The 23,059-nt window shown below is 40.0% G+C and overlaps 2 protein-coding genes across 6 annotated transcripts in view; one reads left to right on the top strand and one right to left on the bottom strand.

Annotated features, from left to right (window-relative positions):
• Positions 1 to 793, top strand: part of INTS6 (integrator complex subunit 6) — a 38,993-nt gene extending 38,200 nt beyond the window's left edge. For all 5 annotated transcript variants that reach the window (XM_056497990.1, XM_056498009.1, XM_056497981.1 and 2 more), the window contains one exon: positions 215 to 793. In XM_056497990.1, coding sequence (XP_056353965.1) covers positions 215 to 308 — 94 coding nt within the window. In that variant the 3' untranslated portion in view covers positions 309 to 793. The remainder of the gene's footprint in view (positions 1 to 214) is intronic.
• Positions 794 to 2,069: 1,276 nt separating this feature from the next.
• On the bottom strand, positions 2,070 to 17,451 carry SERPINE3 (serpin family E member 3). Its single transcript, XM_056498058.1, has 8 exons — positions 17,193 to 17,451; positions 14,320 to 14,547; positions 13,470 to 13,667; positions 9,014 to 9,212; positions 7,871 to 7,971; positions 5,785 to 5,871; positions 4,360 to 4,443; positions 2,070 to 2,353 (listed from the first exon to the last, which is right to left on the bottom strand). Exons 1-8 carry the CDS (start codon positions 17,449 to 17,451, stop codon positions 2,313 to 2,315), a joined length of 1,197 nt encoding a protein of 398 aa, XP_056354033.1. The 3' UTR covers positions 2,070 to 2,312.
• Between the last annotated feature and the right edge of the window lie 5,608 nt (positions 17,452 to 23,059).

Here is a 23,059-nt window from a genome sequence, read left to right on the forward strand (position 1 = left end):
TGTTGTACATGTAGTTTTGTATTCAGCAAATGGAAAAGCAAGTTAATGGGTTTACCAGAATGTTAGGAAACATATGTATACATATGAGGTATGTGTTGTCTTGTCATGCACTGTTCCTGAATATCTGAAGTTTCTGGAGTTCAGTAGAAGTTTTTTCAATGATGTTTCATGTATTACTTTGTGCATCCACTGTAATGGTTTCTTTTAAATCCAGGTTTAAAAAACGAATGCTGATAGAACAGCTTGAGAGTTTTCTGGAAGAAATCCATCGCAGATCCAATCAGGTCAACCATATCAACAGCAGCTAAGAAACTGCACATGAGAGAGCCACAGCAGGGCACTGCTGTTCTTACTTGCATTCATTTTTGACATGCACTCTTATCTCAAGTTCCTGTACCTGAAACAATGAGAAGCTGCTCAATAAAATGATGAGAAGTACCCATCATCCTTTTTTTCTTCACTTCTGTTATTTTTGTAATGTGAAAAATACTGCAAAAACATTTTTATTTAACTAAATTGAGAACTTCTTGCTTGTCATGGACATAAGTGTCACTTTCCCTCAGGTTCTATTTTTCTTAATCTAATCTTCAAAACTATCACCTCTTATGGTTGAACTTTGCCAAAAAAGTTGCTTTGTAATTTAAAAAAAAAAAAGCACATACATTAAACAAGGTAATGTTTTGTATATACAGTTATTTTGGATATATTATTGTAAGTTGTATAAATGTATTTTGAAAAATATTTAAGAAAAGCACTTTTGTTATTCCATCAATAAAATCTCTATTTTAATCTTTGTGTAGGTTTGAGTACAGTTTTTATTGGAATAATGTTTTACCTTCCCTTTCCAGAGCTTCTGTGTTCTGGCATCAGTGTTTAAAGAATGAAGAGTGGTTTTCTATCACTGGACATTTTGCTCTTAATCAGAGACTGAGTGAAAGAGAGCTAATGCTGAATTGTAGCTGCAGTGGGATATCTTGTGTGCTTTGCACTTTTGGTGACCAGCATAACAAGGTGATGTTTTGTATGCCCATGTGCAGCCATGACAAACCCTGCAGTTTTATTGAGGAATACAGTGCAGTAAAGCAGGGGTCAGTAGCCTTCAAGGAAGGCTGCACAGAGGTTTTCTGTGTCAGAAGATTTTACATGTTTACAAGTGCAGGAACAGTCACAGGGTGCTTCTGCCTGGACACAAAATATCACTGACTGCTTTACTGGCCCTGTCTTTCAGCTGTGCCAGATGCCCTGAATTATCTGGAAGGCTTTGTTTGATTCAGTGGGAACTGAATAAAACAGTCCTCTGATGCTTTTCTTGGGAGTCAGTTGTTTACAGTCTTCACCCAAAATCTTTATGGGCCTGGGTTTCTGATGCTTGTGCCACGAGTTGCTGAACACTTGCCATATCCCAGCTTTTGTCAGGATGCTGAAAAACCCCCTTTTTTCTTGTTGCCAGTAATCACATTCAGTGTTCTTCTGGAATGTCCATTCTATGTTGTGTATGTTTCAAAGGCAGCAGAGGTAGTACTGCTACTTTTTCTTGGCAATATTTGATCACTGAGTGGGTATTTCTGCTTCTTACCTGCTCTGGAACAGGCTACCCTGGCAAATAGTAGAATTGCCATCCTTGGAAATGTTCAAGAAGTGTGTAGGTGTGGTGGTTAGAGACTAGGTTTAGTGGTGGACTTGGCAGTGCTGGGTTAATGGTTGGACTCTGATTTGAGAGGTATTTTCCAGCCTTAATGATTTGATGATTCTGTGTCAGTTTTGAAGTAGCCTTTGAACTTTATTTTCTTCTCACTGCTTTTAACTGCTTGCTTGTTACCTTCTATATCAGCTGGATTATAATTGTCTGAGGTCAGAATGAATTTCAGTTTTATTCTTAAGCTTTTGACTTCAGGACAGGGAAATAAAATTTTGCTTGAAAAATAATATCACAAAGCTTTTTTTGTGGGTTGCTTTCATTCTGACCTACATACTCAGCAGCAGTCAAGCTGACTTTAGCCATGATGAAGTTGAGAAGCTGTTGGCTCATATTTTTGAACATTTAGGAGGCTAAACCTGTTCAATTTTTTGCAAATGTTTATTTGCATACTGTCTTTGCTGTAGGTGTGGTGCTGATGATTCCTAGACAGCTCTACATTTCAGCAGTGTCTACAATGTAATAATGTAGTGGAGAGCTTTTGCTCTTGTTTATTCTTGGAAAAGTGATAGGCTTAAAACTGTTTTAATAAATGTATACAATGTAGCCTTTAGTTTCATTGGAGGAAAGCTTCATCATAGGAGGAACAGAAGTCAGGGTATGCATTTAATGCGTATTATGAAGGATTTGTTACTCGTCCTATAAAAAGTATGGAACCTGTAAATTAAAACAATATTAAGATTATTTCATTTTGGGGCCACATTTTTCAAGTGTAGTATAATTTAAATATGTAAGTTAGCAGATCATAGAATTGATCATTGCATGTATTGAAAAACTGATTGCAATTGCATGCTTGTCTTAAAGTAATCCAAACATTTCTGTATTAAAAACACCTTTCCAAGTAATTGGTAGCCCAAACCAGGAACCTGCCAAAATCTGGAACTTACACTGAGCAAAACAGAACCTAAGTTCATTGCTTTGTGTTCATATTTTAGTTACAGAAGAGAATGAAATTGCTGTCTCAGATTCACTGGATTTGTTTGGTTATTTGTATTGCTGTTACCTTTTACCTGTCCTTCAAAGGGAATGTGCTCAAACCTGAAATTTAGATTTAAGAACTCTTTTTTTCAGTTATTTTGAGCAGAACTATGCTATTTTAAGTACTGAAAAATGTATTTTTGCTATTACTAGAACATCGATGCAATCAATACTTTTGGTCTACATAAAGATTCATTGTGGACTTTATGGGCGTAGAAGTTTTAAGCACTTCTAAACAGATGGATGAAAAATACGTCTTGTTTACTTGTTCAAGTTTTCCATACCTCAAAAACTTGAATCACTAAGTCTGAGCAAACAAAATGACTGTTTTTACTTTTTGCATTGAAATGCTGAATTACAGAAATATATTTTTGATTGAGTTGATTGGGAAGGTATGTATTTTGTGCTTCACATAAAAATCCTGTTTTACAATCTGATTTCCTTCCTCTTTATATAATTTTGCTATATGTTGTAAACTGACCATTTTATTCACCAAAGTTTGTTCTTAATCCTGAAGAGTCTGTGGCTCATGTTTCATAAGTGAGCTTTTTAATGCCTTTTTGTTTTAAAATTCTGTATGTGCCAAGTAAAATACTTTTGCTCATTGACTGGTAATAATTGCCAGAGCATATTTAAAACAAAATTCCAACCCAGTCAGTAATTTTCTCTTTGGGTACTTGCCCTGTGGTCAAAATTTAAGATAGGGTTTTTTAAACAAAATGTTACCTACACAGGTATTCACTGACTAAGAGAACAGTGTGTGTTGCTTGGAAGCAGATGAGGGAAATTATTCCTGTCTTTGTGCTAGGCCCCAGTGTTTTACTGAGCCCTATAAATGTCTGTATGTTCCTTGAAAATCTAAACGACTGTGACCCCAGTTATGAGAGAAATGTGGTGGTTCAAACTATTTTTAGGAAAACTCTTCAGGTGCAAAATTACTGCATTGTTAAGAATAAGAGTTGTTGGAGTTTGGCCTCATGCTTCAGCGTAGCAAATACCTGCTAAATGGTGCATAATGCAGTTCTTTATTATTGCCAACAAGCTAAAGGGTGTTTTCTTTTGGCAGACATTCTAGAGTAACTTAATGACAACTGAAATGAGACTTATAATCCACTGCTGAAGCTAAAGGAGCACTGTGATGCTTCAGTCTAAGACATGCTCTGCAGTTCTGTTTGGGTTTTTTGGGTGGTTTTTGTTTGGGGGCTAGGGGAGGTCATTTGCAAGAAAAGAGTTAACAGCTGCAAAGAAACATTTTCTGGCAAAAGTCTGTTTGCTATCAGTATAGGCATAGGTGAGTTTCCTTTATAGGGAAAGGTTTCTGTTTGAAGTACTTCAGATGTTAATCCAGCTGGTCCAGCCTGTTTGTAATTTGAATTGCCCTGGAGAGATCAGTTCCTTATGCTGGAGCATTCAGCAACTGTGAGATCTGTCTAGTGCCTATAGTTTTGATAGAATTTTTTTGAGCACATACTACGTGTCCAAAGAAGAGGCTAATCTGGTTTCTTAGACTTCTGTGACTATTACACATTATTTTTAAGGAGATTAAAATCTATGCTTTAAAACCCCAAACCCCACTGTTTCTATGGTTGTTTGAAGTTTTCTGGATTGAAGAATGGTGTTCTATTTGAATTGATTTCAGTCCTGCTTGTGAGGGATTCTGCTCCTGAAAGGCAGAGCATGCATACCTGTATTAGCTTGTCTCAGGAAAAATGTGAAAGGTCGATCTGCTTTGAAAATAGGTGTTCGAGATCTTTTTAGTAAGACCATTGCTGTAAAGCAACAAAGAAAACATCAGTAAAATGCATCTGCTTCCATACAGTGCACTAAAGCTCTGTATATCTCAATACCTTGACTTTTGAGTTGCTCCTCTGCTTTAAGACTAAAACAGCAATTTTATCCAACAGTGAAATCAGTCTGGCAGTATTAACAAGTCAGGAGTTGTGAGACTACATGCAGGTGACTTGTATTTCAGTGCTGAAGGGTGTCTGCCTGGTGTTGGATCTCAAAGGTAATTTTTGTTGTCATCACATCCCTAACTCTTCTGAAGTCATCCCATGCTATTGCCTCACCTGTTAGCCAATTCCTAGCCATTCCTAGCTGTTCTGGTGAAAAAGGTAAGCAAAGCACAAATGTAGTTCCTTACCCAATTAGGAGACAAGCAGCAGATGAATACCTACATGATCCTGGAATTGTCAGAGCTCTCAACAAAATCTTTAGTATCCTCAACTCAGTTTGACTGTCTTTCCTGTCTGGTTGTGGGTTAATTATCAGATTAAATGAAGAGTTTTAAAGAATTATGATGGCTCAGCTGGTATTAAAATATACCTTGTTTAAATAAGTTCTTCCTTTTAGCTATATAGTATTAAGAATACATTGTCAACCCCTCAAAAAAAACCAAACCAAAAACCACAACAAACAAACAAACAAAAACAAATTAAAAACACCAGGTCTGGATTATTTTTTGAACAGCTAAACAATGGAATTAGTTTGGAAATTCAAGTAAGACACAATAAAACTAGTTTGAGAAGGCACTATTCACTATTTTAGTGCTTGTAAAAAAAAAGTGCCTAGTTTCAAGTCATCATGTGACAAGATCCATAACTTTTATAGTAAACAATAAATGTTGCACTTTTAAAAATCTGCTTGTCAGCTTGGTCTGACTGGAGTTAAGGGATGTTTTAGCATTGGTTTCAAGGGAATAAAGATCTATTTCCCTTAGTCCTTGGTATGTAATTGAAGGCACCTAAAAGCTTTTTATTTTGTATGGGGCTTACCACAAAGTTATTAAAAATATTACTGCTCCAATAGAGATTAAAACTATTAAAGAACTTAAAACTGTACAGCTCTGCAGAAAGGTTAACTTAGTTGTGCCAGATGTTTTCTGTACACCCCCATATCTAATTGTTTTTAGAGGAATACTGAATATGTCAATTCAGGTGTACTCAGGTTCTTTTTGGTATTTGCAACTGTGGGATGTTGGAGTGAAGGGATGTGCAACAGATTGGGGATGCACTGCCATGTTCTCTGTGCCTCTTGAATTCCTTTCTGGGAGCAGGAGGGGACAAGTGCTGGCTCCAGAAGTGAGAAGTTTGTCTGAATATTTGATTTACCTGTAGCTCCTGATGCCTTTGTACCATCTTCTGTTACTTCAATCTCTGCTTTGTGAATAGCTTCTGAAATATAAAGACTGTCTTGCTCTGCAAAACCACAAAAACTATTAAGTTATTTTCTGCATTTCAATATGAGCATCCTTAAAAAATAATCAGAATGGTTTTACTTTTTTTTTCCCTGCAGAATCTAAGCATCACATAACTATTAGGTATTTCAGCCTCTGACTGTTTTCCCACTACATGGATAACAGTGGATTGAGTGCTGAATAGGAATTACTAGTTTGAGAGATCTTCAGGTTGTGTTGGAAGGCAAGGTTACGTGGTGAAAACAGAAACTTTAATGGAGTGAGGACAATGAAAGAACTGAAGAACCTTTGGAAGGGAAAATGTAGAAAAAGTGCTGTTCAGGAAGAAACAGTGGAACTGAGACATAAAATTAATCTTGGAAAAGAAATAATTTCAGAAAGACACTAAAGAGAGTGTTACAAGTCTGTTTTTTTTCCAGCTGCCTACAAAGGGCAGAAAGCGGGAAAGATTGAGAAGTTTTGAAGTTTTTTCTTTCTTGTCTGAATTAAAGGATCAAGTCCAACATGTAGGTGAAATCAAAGAAATGCCAAGAGAGCATTTTATCTATTTCTGTCTTTATTTTGTCCAGTCAGAAAAACTGGGATGGAAGCAAGCAGGCCAAAACTTGGGAAAGGAAGAATTTTAAGAGTAGATAGATCTTAAATATTTTTGAGGGGAAAAAAAATACAAGCTTTCAGGTATAAAAAAGCTATTTCAGGTCTGAAATCAAGTTCCACATTTGTTTGCTAAATGTGATCTGAAAGTAAATATTCTGAAGGTTATCCTTCTGCTTCATATAGAAGAGGAAATGAAAACTTACCTATTTTTTTCAGCTATCTATTGGTTAAGTGAAAGATACATTTTCCTTGTAAACTCTGTCTTACATAACTCTTAGACCACATAGAACCCTACTGCTATGACACAGTGGTGTAAGAGTAGAACTAAAAAGGACCTCAAGATATCCTTTGTTCCACAACCTGCCAGGGCAGGATCAGCTACTTCTAAAGCCTTATCCTGTATGCCAAAAGGAAGCTGCTAAATTATATTGTTTATGGAATTAATTTCCCCAAAGTATTTATCTTATTTAAATAGATACTAACTTTATAAAAATACATCCTTGTGTAGTTTATTGGTATATTAACATTTGTTTGCAATAAGCAAAGCAGCAGTGACCAGTAACAAATTATTTTGTGTATCTATGTGCAGTCTGTGATCTATATTGCATTAGAACATTGCTATACTCAATTTCAAAAGCAGCATAAAAATTCCATGAATCATGTGCCTTCTGAGATTCATCCCAGGAAAGCAACTTTTCTGTATAAGCAGGTTTGTCTGAATTGGAGCAATTTCATTTATTCACTCACATGCAAAAGAATGTGAGCTTCTTACTGGGCAGCTGCCATTCCTGAGTCCTTACTGTGAGCAGAAATGACTAAGTTAAATATTTTGTTGCTGGAAGGAGTCAAAAATAAAATAATAGATAATTTTGGTTTTTTTAAAATTTAATATTAAATTGGGGACAAATTTTCCTAAGAGCAGAAGAATTTCAGTGTTCCAAACTCAAGAATTTAATCATAGCAACAGTATTTTAGCAAAGGAAAAGTATGACTTTGTCTGCTGATTACTAGATTAGCAAGACAATATAGCCTGGGCACAAACCAGTATTGTTTGCAGTGTCAGGAGTTGGGATATAGACTTATTGGACCAGCATCCCTCACTGTTAAATAACTAAGAAGACAAATAGGAATGCAAGTTTTACTAAAGCATCCTAAATTTCTGAATAAATAATAAAGGACAAGAAAAACTAAGTTCAAGGCCAAAACCACACCTGTGTTCTCCAGGTTCCTCTTTCCTACAAAACAGTTCAAAATACAAATGCAGTTGAGTGTGAGTTGTGCTTCAGAGTTTCACAGATAAAGAAGTACAATCAATTCAGAAGACCCAGCTAAGAAATCATTCAAATGTAAGAGTCTACAACTCTTGTGTCAAGCATAATTTTGTATTCAGTCAAGCCTCTTACCTGAAATGCCTTTAAAATTAGCAGTGATGGGATCAAATGCATCCCTAATTCCCAAGGCAGAAAGAACTGTCTTTAGGTCAAAAAGGCTTTGAATACTGAACCTGAAATGAATATGATGGACTTTATTTAAATGCAGGATTTGTAGAGTTTTGTAGAATTAAAAGGCATTAACAGATACAATTCATTTCAAGCCTTAGCATTTCATCCATCTCTTCCTGTATGAGCCCAGTGCATTGTCTGGTTAAATGTATTTGCAGGAAAGTAGCTCACCTTCACCTGAAGACATTAACAGAAGGAATCCCTCACCACCCTCTGTTGCAATCAGATTGCTACTAAGTCTTCTTGAAATGTGAATTCTGCATTTTCCCAATGTGTTCTCTTTCTAATATTATTTTTGGCTGTAGCAAATGGCTCTTGGAAACATTTCCCAAAAATTAGATTGAAGAAAACAAATATTAATGTACACACTGGTTTTCGGTGCTTTGTTAATGTGATGAGTATGTTGTAGAAGGTGTGTAATGAGGCCCTTCCATGCTAGTCCATACAATAGATATAGCCATATAAAGCCTTCTGCACCTAAGTCTTCCTGATATGCAATTTCACTGGAGTAGATGATAGTAAATACCTCCGGCATAGGTGTTTGCTAAAACAACTGACTAAAGTGGAAAATGGATGAGTGAAACCTGCTTTGTGCATGGAAAGATGGTTATGACTGCTGCAAGGGGACCAGGCTCTTTGCCCAGTGCCTTTTTAGTTCTCTGGCAAGTTTAAAAAATACAAATTAGTGTGTCTTTAGGAGGTTATATGCTAATTCTTCCTTAAATAGAGGGAAAAATATGTGGGAAAAGTCCAGCAACATTTCTTAAGGGACTTATACCCCAAACAAATTCTAAGTAAAAGCTGTAGGATCTACTGAAATACTTAAGTTTTTTAAAAAACAATATGGGGTGTAACCAGAAAGTCTTGTCATTCCTGGCTCACCTCTCTGTGGTTTATGAAAGGGTTAGAGTATCTCTGATAATGTGATGAATAATGAAGCCAAAAGCATTTGATTTGATTTTGCTCACACAATGCTTGTGTCAGCACTGTCACATGGAATTCTGACAGCGGAGGTAGTGAATCCATTGTGCTGACATTGCTTACCTAGGCAGAAAAATGTCCATCTTTGTTCTCTTCAAGCTGTTGGCCCAGAGGGTTATGGTTTTGGCAGAAAGGTGAGACTCAATCTGGGACAAAGGTGTTCTTTTGTGGCTGGGAAGCACTAGGAACATGCTGAGTTTCTCCCCCAGGTAGGGTAACTCAACCACGCTGAAAGCCTCCAGAGCTGCAGTCTGGAACTGGCCTGTGGGTGGGCAAAGAGAGATCTTATTTCATCATTCAGGTGGGAGGAAAACCCCGAGCCACAACCCTTGCTGAGGTCAGCAGACAGTTCAGAGCAGCTGTGCTGGGATGGAAGGAGCAGTCTCCTGCACTTGGGCTCCTGTAGCCAGCTCAGGTTGCGGTTAACTCATGGCAATCTCACCTGAGCAGAGCTGAGTGTTCAGAGACACAGATATCTTGGCAGAGCAGCGCCAACACCACTGAGAGTACCTGAAGAACCACCTCAAGAAAGCAGAGGTATTTTATTACTCTGCCATATAACACCTCTCCTCCTTGCTCAGTTTGGGGACAAAAAACCCAAAACTACCGAGGCAATGACAGCACTGGCAACTCTTCCCACAATGTATGTTCTTTGAATAAACTTACAGTTTTATCATATTTTTCACTAAAATTTTACTACAGCAGATAGGAATTACAAAAATAAAATGCAGAGTGTCCTACTTGATTAGTTGAAACATACTTTAGCTCATGTTTCCGTCTTTACTACCTTCAAAAATAAAATTTAACTTTATTTCAAGAAAAAAAATAGTTGTATTAAACAAGAGCTAGTATCTGCTTATTTAAACATTAGCTATTTATTTATTTATGTTTTATTTAAGAACCAACTTAATAATTTTTTAAAATCTAGGCACAGAGACCTATCACAATTAGATGAAGGTCATAAAAAGTAGTCTCAAAAGTAAAAGCTGGAGAGCTTCCAAACTTGCAATTAGTTTTACAGTAATTTGTAACAGCCATTTAAAAGTACCATTTTGATCCCATATTCTATAAAACCATTAATCAGGCCTTTCTAATGGACTCTGTTACACAGTAGAAAAGATTCAGCTATCATAATTTTGCTTCCTTTTTTTTGTCATCTAGAATCCAGTAAGTAGCATTTCAGGAACACTCAGCAATAGTTAGCATGCCAGGAGTTAAATGCAACTTAATTACAAAGGACAAGTGAAAGTCTTATTGCCTTTACTGCAGGCCATGCAAAATAAACTCCTTCATCCACCTGTAGCAGTTGTCTCTTCAAGGGTAGATGCTCTCACTGTTTGAGTCAGTGGCTGTAAATAACTGTATATAGATAGCTCATGTTCATAATACCTAAATATTTGGCAATAAATGTCTCAAATATTTATTGTGCAGTGTTTGTTAGTTTTGCAGATATGGACTAGATAGGATTCATTAAGTGTTGATTGTTCTGCTAGATTAAATTTTAGATCTTAGATCAGCCCTCCTGCCTTGCAATCTGGAGAGAATTGCTCTGTTAAAACCAGCTCCCAGCATGTGGATCATTTGCTGGGAAAAGATCTTCTGGTTTCTAATGGGCAGGCATGGAAGATTTATATTTGCAGTGCACTGGACATGAGGGGTATAATTTGTGTGCATGCTGATACTTTGAAGTCAGCACATTCTCCACAAAGGTTATACAGTCCTTATTTATTAATTAGAAAGAAAATCAAAGGCTTTAGATTATTGAGTCAGAACACTTTAGTGTTCCTTGCTTGAACTAATTTTGAGCATCCCATAAGGACTTCACATATGCTAAATTAGAATTCAAACATCTTTAGCAAATCGCTTGGAAAAATGGATATGTAAAATAGTTGTGGTGTTTAAGAAGTGTGTGTGAACAGCAATGTTGACATTTTCTTAGAGCCTTACTTGTCCCCATGGCAATGTTAAAAGGATAAACAATGTTGTAAATGCTGCCATTGATAACAGGCCACAGCTTATCTTTCTCACTCTGTGTTTTGAATCCTGGCAGGACCTAGCTGCTATCATTTAATAATGAAGGAAAGTCATCTCAATCCTCTGTTTGTATTGAGCCATCTTTTGCATTAATTTTAAACTGATTTGTTAGAAATGTTTCTGGATTTTTTAGTGACAAAGATTGATCTGGCCCACTCAAATCTGACAACCAGCAAATTTTAAATGGTCCCTTCTATTTTGGCTTTTCTCAGAAGTCTCTCCAGCTGCAGAGACCTCACACATGTCAGGCTGGATGAAAGGAAATCCAAGTATTCTGTCTTTCCTTCTCTGTGCAAAAATTCACTGCTTTAGCTACCTGCTTAAGGATGATAGGATGGGCTCCTTGTATTTAGGCAAGTGGTCAGCAGAGCACAACAAATGGTTTCACATCAACTTTTCAAGGACTCTGGAGCAAATATATGGTCAGACAATGCAGCACAGCTGTGGAATTCCTGGTAATTGGCTTTAGCTGAGATGTCTACTTGTACAAGCACCAGCAGCCCCCTGCCTTTTGTCATTTAATAATCTGGGGCCTGGTCCCAGAACATGAGAACTCGGATGTGGAATTGCAATTAGTCAGCAAAGGTTTTTAATAGCCTGAGGATTCAGTTGTTTCCCGAAACAGGAGTTCATTTGTAAAAAAAAGAAGTCAATCTAGGGAACTCTAGGTCTATCTTGAGAAGCTTTAGCACATACTCTAGAGAAAAGAATTATCAGGTGACAGAGAGAAATAGACAGTGAGGTAGATTGGAATATAATGTAGACTGGCAAACAAAACTCTAAACTTTTTTAACTTAAGTTAACTAATTTGACAAAAAGGCATAGATCCAGCCATCTAGTTTTAGGTAAAACATTAAGCATTGTTCCACTGTGGCACTATTTACAGGTAGAAATGATGGCACTTAGAACCAGAAAGGAAAGGCAGCAAGCAGCCACTTGAAGGGGAAACTGCAATGACCAAAGGTGCAAGAGGTTGAAAAGAGTCACTAGTAGCTTTCCAAAATATTGTCAATGCTCAAAACTTTTATCAAAGACAAACAGTGAGACTGCCATGAAGAATGATGAGTCAAAAACACACAGAGAAGTTATATACCACTGGAGATTTCCCTCCCCTTGATTTACCTAGGAAAAAAGTGCCAAAAGGAAAAAGGCCCAGGTGGGGCCACCCTTGAGTAAACACCCTGAGCCAGTTCTGCAATACACTGTGCAAGGTATTTTTATCAAGACATAGAAATTGTGAAAGCATTTTATCAGGCATGTGTGTATGCCCTCATTGAAAGTTTTGTGTACATTTCTGGTCATTTGTTTTCAAAAAAGATTAAATTGGAAAAGTGCAAAAAAAAAAAAAAAAAAAAAGAAGTAGTAGAGAATTTTGAGCATTTGATTTTTGAATAATTTAGAAGAGCCTGGCATCTTCATATTAACTATCAGGAAATTGAGAGAAAACTTGGTTACTTGCAATTATGTTTGGGGGTAAATATCAAAGCTGAAGAGAAACTATTTAACTTAAAGGATAAAGCAAGGCAGAATGTTAAGAGAGATAAATCTGTCTTGAAAAAATTTAGATTTGGAATTTGAAAGGTTTTTCTCAAGTGCAGTTCTGAAATTTAGAGTAAGAGGGAAAAGAGCTTTTTATATTTTGGAAGAGATTTTATAGCTAACTGGCATAATTTCTGGTGGCAGAAAATTAAGCCTGCAGCATGAGTCCTTCTGTCAGCAACCCACATGCATCAAGCCTTTGAAAGTAGCCTACACTGTCCATATATTATACGAATAAAAGTTTGACTTATATTTATACTGTTTTAAGCCCACACTGAGATCATCCTCTGATATAAAAGACATAAGAATTTCTCTCCTTTTTCTTTAATTTGTCCCTGAGGACCTGCAGTTTTTCCCTAAAGCCTTGAAGGCAGGCTCTGACCAGATCTACAGGTCTGCAGTGCTCTACTCCCTCTGGTGCTCACACATTACAGGGACAGTGATTTGGCTGAGGTGCCAGGAAATTTCTTACCCAATAAATCAAATTGGTAGGGATTTGATATCATTTTAGTCTTAATTTCCCCTCTGTCTTGGGGTCAGATGTGTTTCCTACTGTAGTCCGTTCCTAGCCAGCTTTATTTAACCAGCTCCATGCAGTACCCTCAGTCTCTCACCTTTCTTTCTCCTAGCATGATATATTGGTGCCTTTTGATTGTTTCCTACAGCTGATAAGTTTGTTATGGAGTACTGGGAGGTGTTGGTCTGTGAGGAATGGGACAGGGACAGTAAATATTTTAGGAACCATTTTGAACCCAGAATCTGTTTCATAATTGCCTGGAATTATGAGGAGTCAATTTGGTCACCTGGGTGATCTCTTCATTTGATGGGACTTCTTCTGAGACTTCTCCAAACTGGGAAAACAACACATCTTAGTGTGGAGTCTGTGGAAATTAAATAAATCTGTCCATATTGCACAGAAGATCAAATATGGATCAAGGATAGTTACCGTAGTTAACTTCAGCTGTGTGGTGCATGGTGGGCACTTTCAGGGTAGAGCCCTCTGGAGTGGTAAAAGGCAACATCTGGGAATCCATAAAGGAAAACTTTTTTTGCCACGTGCTTCTGAAGTACAGGGTGCTCATCAGGATGACCTGGCTGAGCGATGACCCAGCGCTCTCCCATGTCATCCCATGCACATCCCCATCTGCAGGGAAAAGACACAAGGGAGGGGGACACATGCAGTCATTCATGCCCAGGCCTAAAGGTCAGGTCCATGTGCCTAAACAAAGCAAGCTGAGACCACTCTTCATCTCTCCATCCCAAAGGCCAAGAGGCACAACTCACAAGGCACTGCTTTACCTTCCCCTCCCCACCTGCACATGGACCAAACTGGGGCTGCCTGTTGGTCCATGCTCTGCCCAGAGCTGAGACTGAGCTGGTGTTTTTATTCCCCATTTTGGCTTTTTAAATTTGGAATCTGACTGCTGAGCTTGTGCCCCTGTGTGTCCCCTGTAGCACCATGAAAGCATTCAGCTTCATTAATATAGTCCAAGGGGAATTTGGCTGTTCCTAATTAAAAGTGAGAACACTGCAAAAGACTGCCTTTTTAAAAATTAAGGGAACAAGGCCAAGTAGTTACCAGCTTGACACTGCTTATAGATTCAAACCTATTCCAGCTCCTGCTTCACATTACAAGTGAGTGTTAACACAAGAACTAGGTTTCCTGGCTTTCAGCCTTGGTTTGGGCAGCATGGAGTGTTGTGAAAATCTTTAAGCTTGGTTAAATGCAGTATCTCCCATCACTCTTATTTGACATTTCATCTGTGTGCAACCACTCTCGTGGGTCCCTGTGGTACCTGCAAGGTGGGTGATGCTCCATTCCTGTGGGTGGGTGCTGTTGGGGTCACTGAGGTTGGTTTGCAGCAGGCTGCTGTTGGCCCAGCGCGAGGCGCGCTCGGCGAAGCCGGGCAAGAGCTGCACGCCCGCGTCCACAAAGAGGGAACATCCCAGCTGGACCACTGTGCCTTGGCTGGAGTCAGGCACTGCTTCATCCTCCGTGTGCACGAAATCCTGCACGCTTTGGTCTGCCAGGCAAGAGAGAAACTCAACAGCTGTGCTGAGGCTAAGGGCAGCAGAGCTTGCCCAGGGCTCTGCACTCTCAGCTCCAGTGCTGGCACGGGTGTCCTCTGACTGTTAAAGCCCTGTAACCACTGGAGCACCCTTGACTTTGTGGAGTATTCCTGTCAAGCACTGCTGCCATGGGCAGTGATGCACTGGGCACTGGAAAGCTCTCTTCATGTTCATGTGTCTGTAGAAATCACTCCAGTGCAGATGTGTCAAGTGGCTGATCCCATGTCAGGCTCACAGCTCTATGCGGACACAGCTCTTAACAGTTCATAAGGTAGTTATGCTGTCTTGGGCACTCTCTGAGTTCCCACCACTGAACATACCTCTGGCCATGACTGGCTGTGCTGCCAATGCCACAACACCACTATCTCCTTCTCCTGATGTTATCCACCTATCCCAGGAAAGGCATTTCCCTGACGGCCTCTCTGACACACTTTGCCCTTAGGTGGTGTTTGATTTCTTAAAGGATGGTGTCCCAAAGTGGCCCAGTATTGCTGAAGAGCCCTGGCAATCCTAAACTAAGCTGATAGGTTTCTTCATGTGTTACAAGTGACTCTTTTATTCATACATTCCACAACAGTGGGCTTATATATTTTTTAAAGAAAACTGACATTGTCTGAGGTGTAGAGTGTTTTGCGTTAGTATGGAAGCACTTGGTGAGCTCTCTGGAAGATGTGAGAAGTCAAAGATGGTAAATTAGAAGCAGAGATGAATATGAGGGGGTGTATCCCAAGCTTGTGATTTCACCAAAGTCCGGAATTCTACTTGGACAACAGTTCTAAATTGCTTTAATAAAACAGCAAGGAGGAATAATTTTAAAGCATATCATTTTGTCTGTGCTGCCTAGAGATGCATCCCATTATACATTGTTTTTGTTAGTACTAGAATAAAGGTGAACAAATTTTCCAGACATTGAATGAAGTTTACAAGTGCATATAAGAGCAGATTCTCTGAGCAGTCAACGAACCATCAATGATTTCATTGTTTTCAGCCTACTAAGGTTCATATCCTTCATTATTGTTTAGGGCAGGCCAACAGAAGCACTAATGTAAATATCTACTGGAAGAAAGGAATTTTATCATATATGCATACATATACAATTTGGGCTTATTCATCTTACAGGAGATTTCATCTAAGTATTTAATTTATTTATTTGGTTTAGACCATTTGAGGAAGTGGTTTCTTTTCCCATTACTGGAAATGCACTGTATACCAACAACAATAGATCCCATCCTGTTTATTTTCACATACATGCATTAATATTGCTGAAAGCCAAAGCTCTTGTGGTTTATGCCACAGAGAGCTAAAATGGAGATAAAATGTCTGCTTGCCATGATGTGTCACATGAGAAGAAGAGAGCATTAAAGAGCTAGCAGGTCATGAACAGCCCCTGCACTTCTCTGTTATATATTTTGTGGAGATCTGTGCTTGAATTTCACTTTGAAATGTTATTCTGTAAGGTCCTTTCATGACAACTGAGCCCCTAAAGATCAGAAGTGTCAAGCAAGGCATAATCCTTGTATGAATTCATGTTTAGGAATTTTGAATTTACAGAAATAGGAGTCCTGTAGGAAAGACTTTGTTATATCAGCTGCTCATAATTCAGATGCACTGTCCCCGTGTCAGTACATGCAGCTGTATCTGTATGGATCAGCCAGAGTCAGCTCTTACTGCTGTGGTGGGGTTGAGTATCAATGCTGTACAGAATGGTGTTGGTGACTGAGGTTGGTTACACCACAGGACAATTAAATTACTGTGGGGTTTAATCTTCGTAGCCTGAAGGTAAATTTTATGCTGAGAAACAGCAGTGTTATCTCTATACATAAGTATTGTATGTAAGCTGCAAATTTTGAAGATGAGGCAGTCTTCTGCTTTTCATAAACAATCTGCCCATAATGTAAAATAGTTTTTGACATGTGATTTGAGATGGTAGGATAATCCAGAGCTAAAATGAAAACAGCATCCTTGAATTCAGCTGACTTAATGCTGGATTTAAAGACATCTGTCTTTCCCATATCCCTTCCAAATTCCCAGTGAGTTTCATATTTTAGCTTGCTTTCAGGGAAAGATGCAACTGCATCATCCATCTGTCAATGTATACCTCTGTCTGCCAGCCTCCTTCTGATAACTTTTCATCTTTTTGGCCAGTTGTAATAGCATATGAAAAGTCTTAGAGATAATTCAGCTTCTACAGGTTTCATAAAATTTGTTAGTGGGATAGGAGAGAAAACCATTGCTCTCCTCCTGGCAGTTCTTTGTCGAGCACACAGAGGAGACCAGGACACAGTGGACACAATGGACCTCTGGCAAACCTGGTGCAATTCTGCTGTTCATGGAAGCAGCTTTTCTAGATATAGCTGTATTTTGTGCCATAAGAGAGTAAGTATTGATTCAGAAAAAAGAGGAATAATGACTTGTGTATCAACTACTCCCTTGAGTTTCCTTTGTCCATCTGATACCTGGCTGTCAAAGATGGAGAAAACTACATCTTGCAGTGAGAGAGAAACCTGAAGTTTAGTATGTGTGCAATTCCTGTCACCTTCATAAAGCTTTGAGTTTATTGGAAAATGTAAGACAATAAGTATTTCTTAAAGTACATTACCATGAATGCTGTATCCTAGGGCATCTTGCAGTTCTGTTAAAGTATTTCCTTGAGCTCCAAACTGCAGCAGCTCCAAAGAAACAGCCACACTTGCTGGAGAGACTACCAGATTGGTCCTGTTCTCTGCTTCAGACACATGCTGGTAGAGACTGATGGCAAATTCAGTCTTCAGCTCTTTCAGCTCATCATAGGAGATGCAGCTCCCTTTGGTCAAGCAGCAAGCAGACAGGATAAAGGCAGGGAATAAAATAGGCAACATGGAGATGAGCTGGGAACAGTCTCCACCAGCTAATACCTGCAATTAATGACATGGGTATATTTAGAAATGCAACAGGCTGAGCTGGCAGAGGAACTTTCCATCAGTGTTGAGATATCACTTGTAATAGTAATGATCACTGTCAAAATACTTGTCCAAGTCTACTCAGCAGCTGCTGACGAAAGGAAAGGAAAGGCGAAAGGAAAGGAAAGGCGAAAGGAAAGGAAAGGCGAAAGGAAAGGAAAGGCGAAAGGAAAGGAAAGGCGAAAGGAAAGGAAAGGCGAAAGGAAAGGAAAGGCGAAAGGAAAGGAAAGGCGAGACGAAAGGAAAGGAAAGGAAAGGAAAGGAAAGGAAAGGAAAGGAAAGGAAAGGAAAGGAAAGGAAAGGGAAATATGTATCAGACATGCTGATGCCTCTGTTGACTGACAAGAACTGAATTTTCCAGAATGCTGTAGCATATAAGATGGTTGGCCATTACAGAATGTGGAGACACACAGCCTCTTGGTTAAAAATTAGCTACCTGCACACATGATGGGACACCTCAGTGCAGTCTCCATGCTGCTGAGCACCCACTGCTCCTTTCTGTCCCCAGCAGAAAGGGGGTCACACCCAGCACTCCCAGGAGGAAGGCCATTCCTTGTCAGGTGCAGAAATATAATTGGAAGCTCCAGGCTGAGCTTTGGGTCCAAGTTTGCAAAAGGCTGGCTTCAACTTTTCCCCCAGATACTCCTTCTAAGAAATTATGCCAGTGAAAGAAAAGGTGGTATTTGCAAAAGGCTCCAGTGCTTGCAGCACAAAATCACCACATTGGATTTTTATGGGAACTTAATCACTGGCCAACATTATATTACAAGACACTTAGATTCATATTTAAAGGAATCATGTTAAAATGAGAGAACAGCTTTCCTTACAGAATTTCACCTTTTGAAGATAGTATACAAGTATATTTTAAAAATTACTGCACCTTCTTTCACCTCAGGATTTCCTACAAATCTTTCTCCATGCCCTTTGCTCTAGAGAGCACCTCTAATGCTTGTATTTACTCACAGTTAGCTCTGTTAAATTGTCTTGCCTTTCTGTGTCCTTCTGGGTGCCTGAATGGGAGCTGCCTATGAACGTCTTGTCTCCTTCTTTAATAGGTAGTGGAGCAAAGACTAAGTCATGAGACTGCATTTAAAGGGATAGTCAGTGATCAGAGTCTCTGTCGGCGATGTCTGTACCACTCTGTCCAAATTCCTGTAGGCTACAAGCTCTATGGAGAGCCAGGCAAAGCAGCATGCCACTGACCAGCAAATCCAAGGCAAGGAACAAAAAGGTACTCATGGTGATAGAGTCAGCAACTTCCTTGCAAGCCCTGCTCGAGCCTCATGAGACTTGTGACCTGCTGGTACTGAGCAAGGCATCTCCTATCTCTCTTCCCACCCCCCCTCTTTCTTTTATATGAATTCCATTGATTCCTCTACCACAAAGGGGAAGAGAAAGGGCTCTCTGTGTACCAGGCACACAGCTATTTTTTTTACCCCCACTTTGAAACCTTATTCAGAAATCCCATGCAATTAAAATGTCTTTATTTCCCTTTTTTTTAAATTAATGCCATCCTAAATAGCAAGATTTTCTTTCACTCTTTACTTTCCAGAAGGAAAGAAACAACAAACTGCTGTGCTTGAAGGGCAGCAAATGAGCAAGGGGCTGCTTTGAGTGGACCAGAAGCAGAAGAGCTGTGGTTGTGACTGCTTTAAAAGCAGTGGCAGCTGTTCATGGCTTTCTTCGTGTGATGGGATCAAATCCTGCCCATCATATCCACAGGTTCAGCCTCACAGATTCACAATGCCACCTAAGGCAAGCAAGATTTGGCTTAAAAATGAATGTAAAACTGCAGCTTATTGATCTTCCCAGAGTCTGATGTTATATACTTGGCTATTTCATAATATACATTTTTGATGTGAGTGGGAAAGAAGACATTAGGAAAAAAGGCATTACAACCAAGCAATAATTTAAGTGCTGCTGTTTCACTCTTAGCAGGGAAGGAACAGCCACACAATGGAATTAAGGCCCAAGTGAGAATGAAGCAATGAGCATCTCTTATATTCTGTTCTTGTGCTGTTTCTCTCTTTCTGCTGTTTGGAGAATATGCCAGAATAGATGCAGACTTTGGGGTCTGTTTCAGGATCCTGGGATTTATAGTGCATTCCTGCAAGGACTGATGAAGCACAAGAGCTTGGTCAGTCACAGTCTAATACAACAGGCAGAAATGTAATTTTGCCACAGATTTCAATGGCAGTATCTTCACACTGAAAATTACATTTGGGCTTAGGGGTTTGGCTGAATGAGGACCTCACTGCTGAAGTTATCATTAACAGCTTCCACTGGAGGGGAAATATATTCAGAGGAATGAAACAGAGGCCACCAAGTGATTTCTCAAAGGGCTCAGAGCTGTCAATAAATAAATTAGCTCTGGCCACTGGTGAGGACTGTATACTGGATTTGATGTGGTGTTCCCAGAGGCTCTGGACCTGAAAAGACTTCTTCTGTGCCTTTCTTGATACTCTCCTGTGGATTTATTAAGATTTAAACGAAGGTGGGGAACCCCTGAAGGTTTTAGGCATTGTTATGTAAAAATAACATTCAATTCCCACTTTACAAAAATGTTGCTATTCAGATTTGGGGTATGTATTTATGGAAGACATAATTAAAAACTAGACCTGGTAGAAATGTTGTGTAAGACATCATAATTTCAATGGGAAAGAGAAAAAAGTGTTCTGAGTCTTGTCTTCTTACAAAGGAGACTTAGAAATTGGAGTGTTTGTTTCAAATCTTCCCTCTCTGCAGATGTTTTATGAAAGGAAAGCTGTGGAGGAATCTTTTCAGCAAAAATATTGTTTGCAGACAAGCAGAGAGGACTTAAGAAAACTGAAACTGGATCAACATCGTTCAAAGCAAATATGGGGAATAAGAAATCTGCTTTACATATAATGAATAGGAAAGAAATCCACTGGTGAGTGATGAGAAAGATGGGAGACAGTGGAGTAAGAAAGAAGTAAGAGTCAGTGAAACTGGCTATGGCTAAAAAGTAAGTGTAGAAGCCTGGGGGGAAGGGTATGAACATTTATCATAATCAAGGTCAGAATCAAAATTCTCATGCCTGTTCAGTTTAGCAGCCTATGTTCAAAGTTTCTCTGCTCCACACTGGGATCCACAGCTGAGAACTGGGTGTCCAAGGAGAGCCAGTGCCACATAAGGCTGAGTCTGAAAACTGAGTTGCTGAGTGAGCACAGGCAGCCAGAGACTGAGCTGTCCAGTGAGGGTAGTTCGGGGGGGCTGCAAATTAAATAGGCCAGTTACAGAAATTCTGTGTCAGAAATAGCAGAGCCTTGGACCTACTGCAGTGTTAGAGTTGGGCTGCTGTGGAGAAAGGGAGTTTCTGTCTCCTTTAAGGACTGTTTTTTAGATCCTTCATACCTGCCTGTGTCCTAGTTTAGGCATCACAGCCTTCTTTGAATCTTAATCTGGCTCTGCATCACAAGGTACTGAGGAAAGTACTGATAAACTTTCTGGCAATAATTTTGTTTTTAAGATACTGGAAATGCATTTTAAAAGGCATGCATTTGACTGGTCCCCAAGATAACACTTCAAAGTCAGGAAAGGTCAGAGGTAGCATCTGTATTTTGAGAAGTACTTCTTCACATTGAAATAACTTTGGCTGCGAGGGAAGTGAGGAAAGACACAAACTGAGGATGTCTGGAGAAAACACAGCGCAGGAGTGTGTGGGTAGCATTCTGGAGCACAGAGCACTGTGTCTCCTCTGAGCTTCTACAGGAGCAGCTCTGAGAGCTTCACAGGGAGCCCTACCTCTCTGCTCCCTAACTCAGCAGAGAAAACCACCCCTCTGAGAAAGAAGACAGCAAAGATCTTCCTGAAGTGTGAACACCTCCCCACGCAGGGAGCCAAGCTGGTGGAAGGCACTGGAAAGAAGCCATAAGTGGTGGCTGCTCTCCACAGTGGATTAGATCATGCCTGTGCCTGCAGTGTGCCAGTGCTGTTACTGCACAGCCCCTCAGTGTCCCTTGTGTGACCATGGTGGTGGGAAAGGGACAGACTGCTGAAGCATCCCCTGCTGCCCAGCACTGACAGATGCCATCACATGCTCTGCAATGTCTGCTGTGAAAAGTCTGCAGAAGTGCAAAAGAAAGGTGAGGGAAAAACAGGGACAGCTGTCCTCCAGAATTACATCTTCAAGGTCTTCATGGGCCAGATTCTGCTCTCAGGTATAGGAGTGTAAAAGCAAACCATGGACATAAACTTGGTCCTTGAGCAAATGAAGAGCTGCTGGGGGATTATGGAGAGGGTTGGGAGACTCCTCTGGGGAACAGGGTGCTCCATGGCTGTGGAAAATAGACTCAGGATAGACCCTCCATGGTGGTGGCAATAGGGAGGAAGGTCAGGAACTTGTTAGCCCTGGAAGCAGCCAGAAGTCACCAGACTGCAATGAGAAACCAGAGGGAAAGGGAGAGCTGCTCTGCTTTGGGCTCTGGCCAGTTTGTGCTTCTGTTGCATGCACTTTACACTGTGATCTAGAGCCGAATATGGCCCAGGGAAAGGCTGGAAGAGAAAAAGATGAGAGAACCAGTTTTTCTTCTTCAGAACTCCTGTTAGCTTTTCTGTGTTATGTCACTCTCCTGCAGTCTTCCTTCCACTCTAGCATAACCCTGTTATCAGCAGGACTACTGTGCATTAGCCTCTTCACAAATGAGAACTGCATTTAACCTTCTATCTGCATCTGAATTTCGTATGCTAGCTCCCCTTAACATACAGAATAACCTTAGGGAAATTAAATTGGATCCAAACCAGCTTCCTTCCTGCTTACATTTCTCCTCCAGGAGCAAGCCTGCATGCAAGATGCCAGCACATTTGCTCAGTCAGGAAGGTGGTTCTGCTGAATCTCAGGATAAGAAAAATTGGCATCATCATTTCATACAGAGCTTATTCTGTGGAGAGGCAGATGGCTGCGGAGCCACAAAACACCCAGATGAGCAAATTCAAGAGAATTTGTTTACTGCTATCCCCATGCCCATGCCAAAACCAACACTGCCTCTGCCTCCCACAGGGGTGTGAGGACAAAATCTGGCTCTTCAAACAGTGACCACTTTAGAGGGTTGCTTCCAAAGAAGAAATCCATCTGCTCAGCGAGGTGTTGTGGTTTGAACAGATGAGCTTGGTGCCAGCCTGGACCTTTTAGGAAGGTGAAACAATGCAGAATCCAACAATGGAGCTCCATCCTGCTGGAGCCCCCAGATCACTTCCCTCACACCTTCCTGGCCAGATCCAGGTGGAAAGAAGTGCTGTTAGCAGCAATGAAGGCTTTTTTGGCAGTTCCACAGGAAGAGGCAATCTCCCTGCCTCTGGCTGCAGGCTGGGTAGCAGAGGAGCAGTGGCACAGGCTGGCTATGACCAAACTGTGCAGCACTTGGTTCCTCTTCAGCCCCTGTGGATGTAAAACATGAATATAACATTTTAGTTATTTCTATCTCTAATACTCCAAGTGAAATAACAGAGTAGTGGCTTCACAGCATCACCCTGGGGATCAGGGGTGTTTCCTGCCCTGAGAGATGCC

The sequence above is a fragment of the Oenanthe melanoleuca genome, chromosome 1 (assembly GCF_029582105.1).
Source record: "Oenanthe melanoleuca isolate GR-GAL-2019-014 chromosome 1, OMel1.0, whole genome shotgun sequence".
Taxonomy (NCBI): domain Eukaryota; kingdom Metazoa; phylum Chordata; class Aves; order Passeriformes; family Muscicapidae; genus Oenanthe; species Oenanthe melanoleuca.

Excerpts from the sequence above, each read along its gene's own strand:
- SERPINE3 (XM_056498058.1), bottom strand. The coding sequence starts at position 17,451 with ATGTTGCCTATTTTATTCCCTGCCTTTATCCTGTCTGCTTGCTGCTTG. Across the intron at positions 5,872-7,870 it reads TAATTTTAAAGGCATTTCAG|AGCAAGACAGTCTTTATATT; the intron begins GTAAGAGGCTTG and ends GTGGTTTTGCAG. Across the intron at positions 2,354-4,359 it reads CCTGAGACAAGCTAATACAG|GTTCCATACTTTTTATAGGA; the intron begins GTATGCATGCTC and ends TTTAATTTACAG.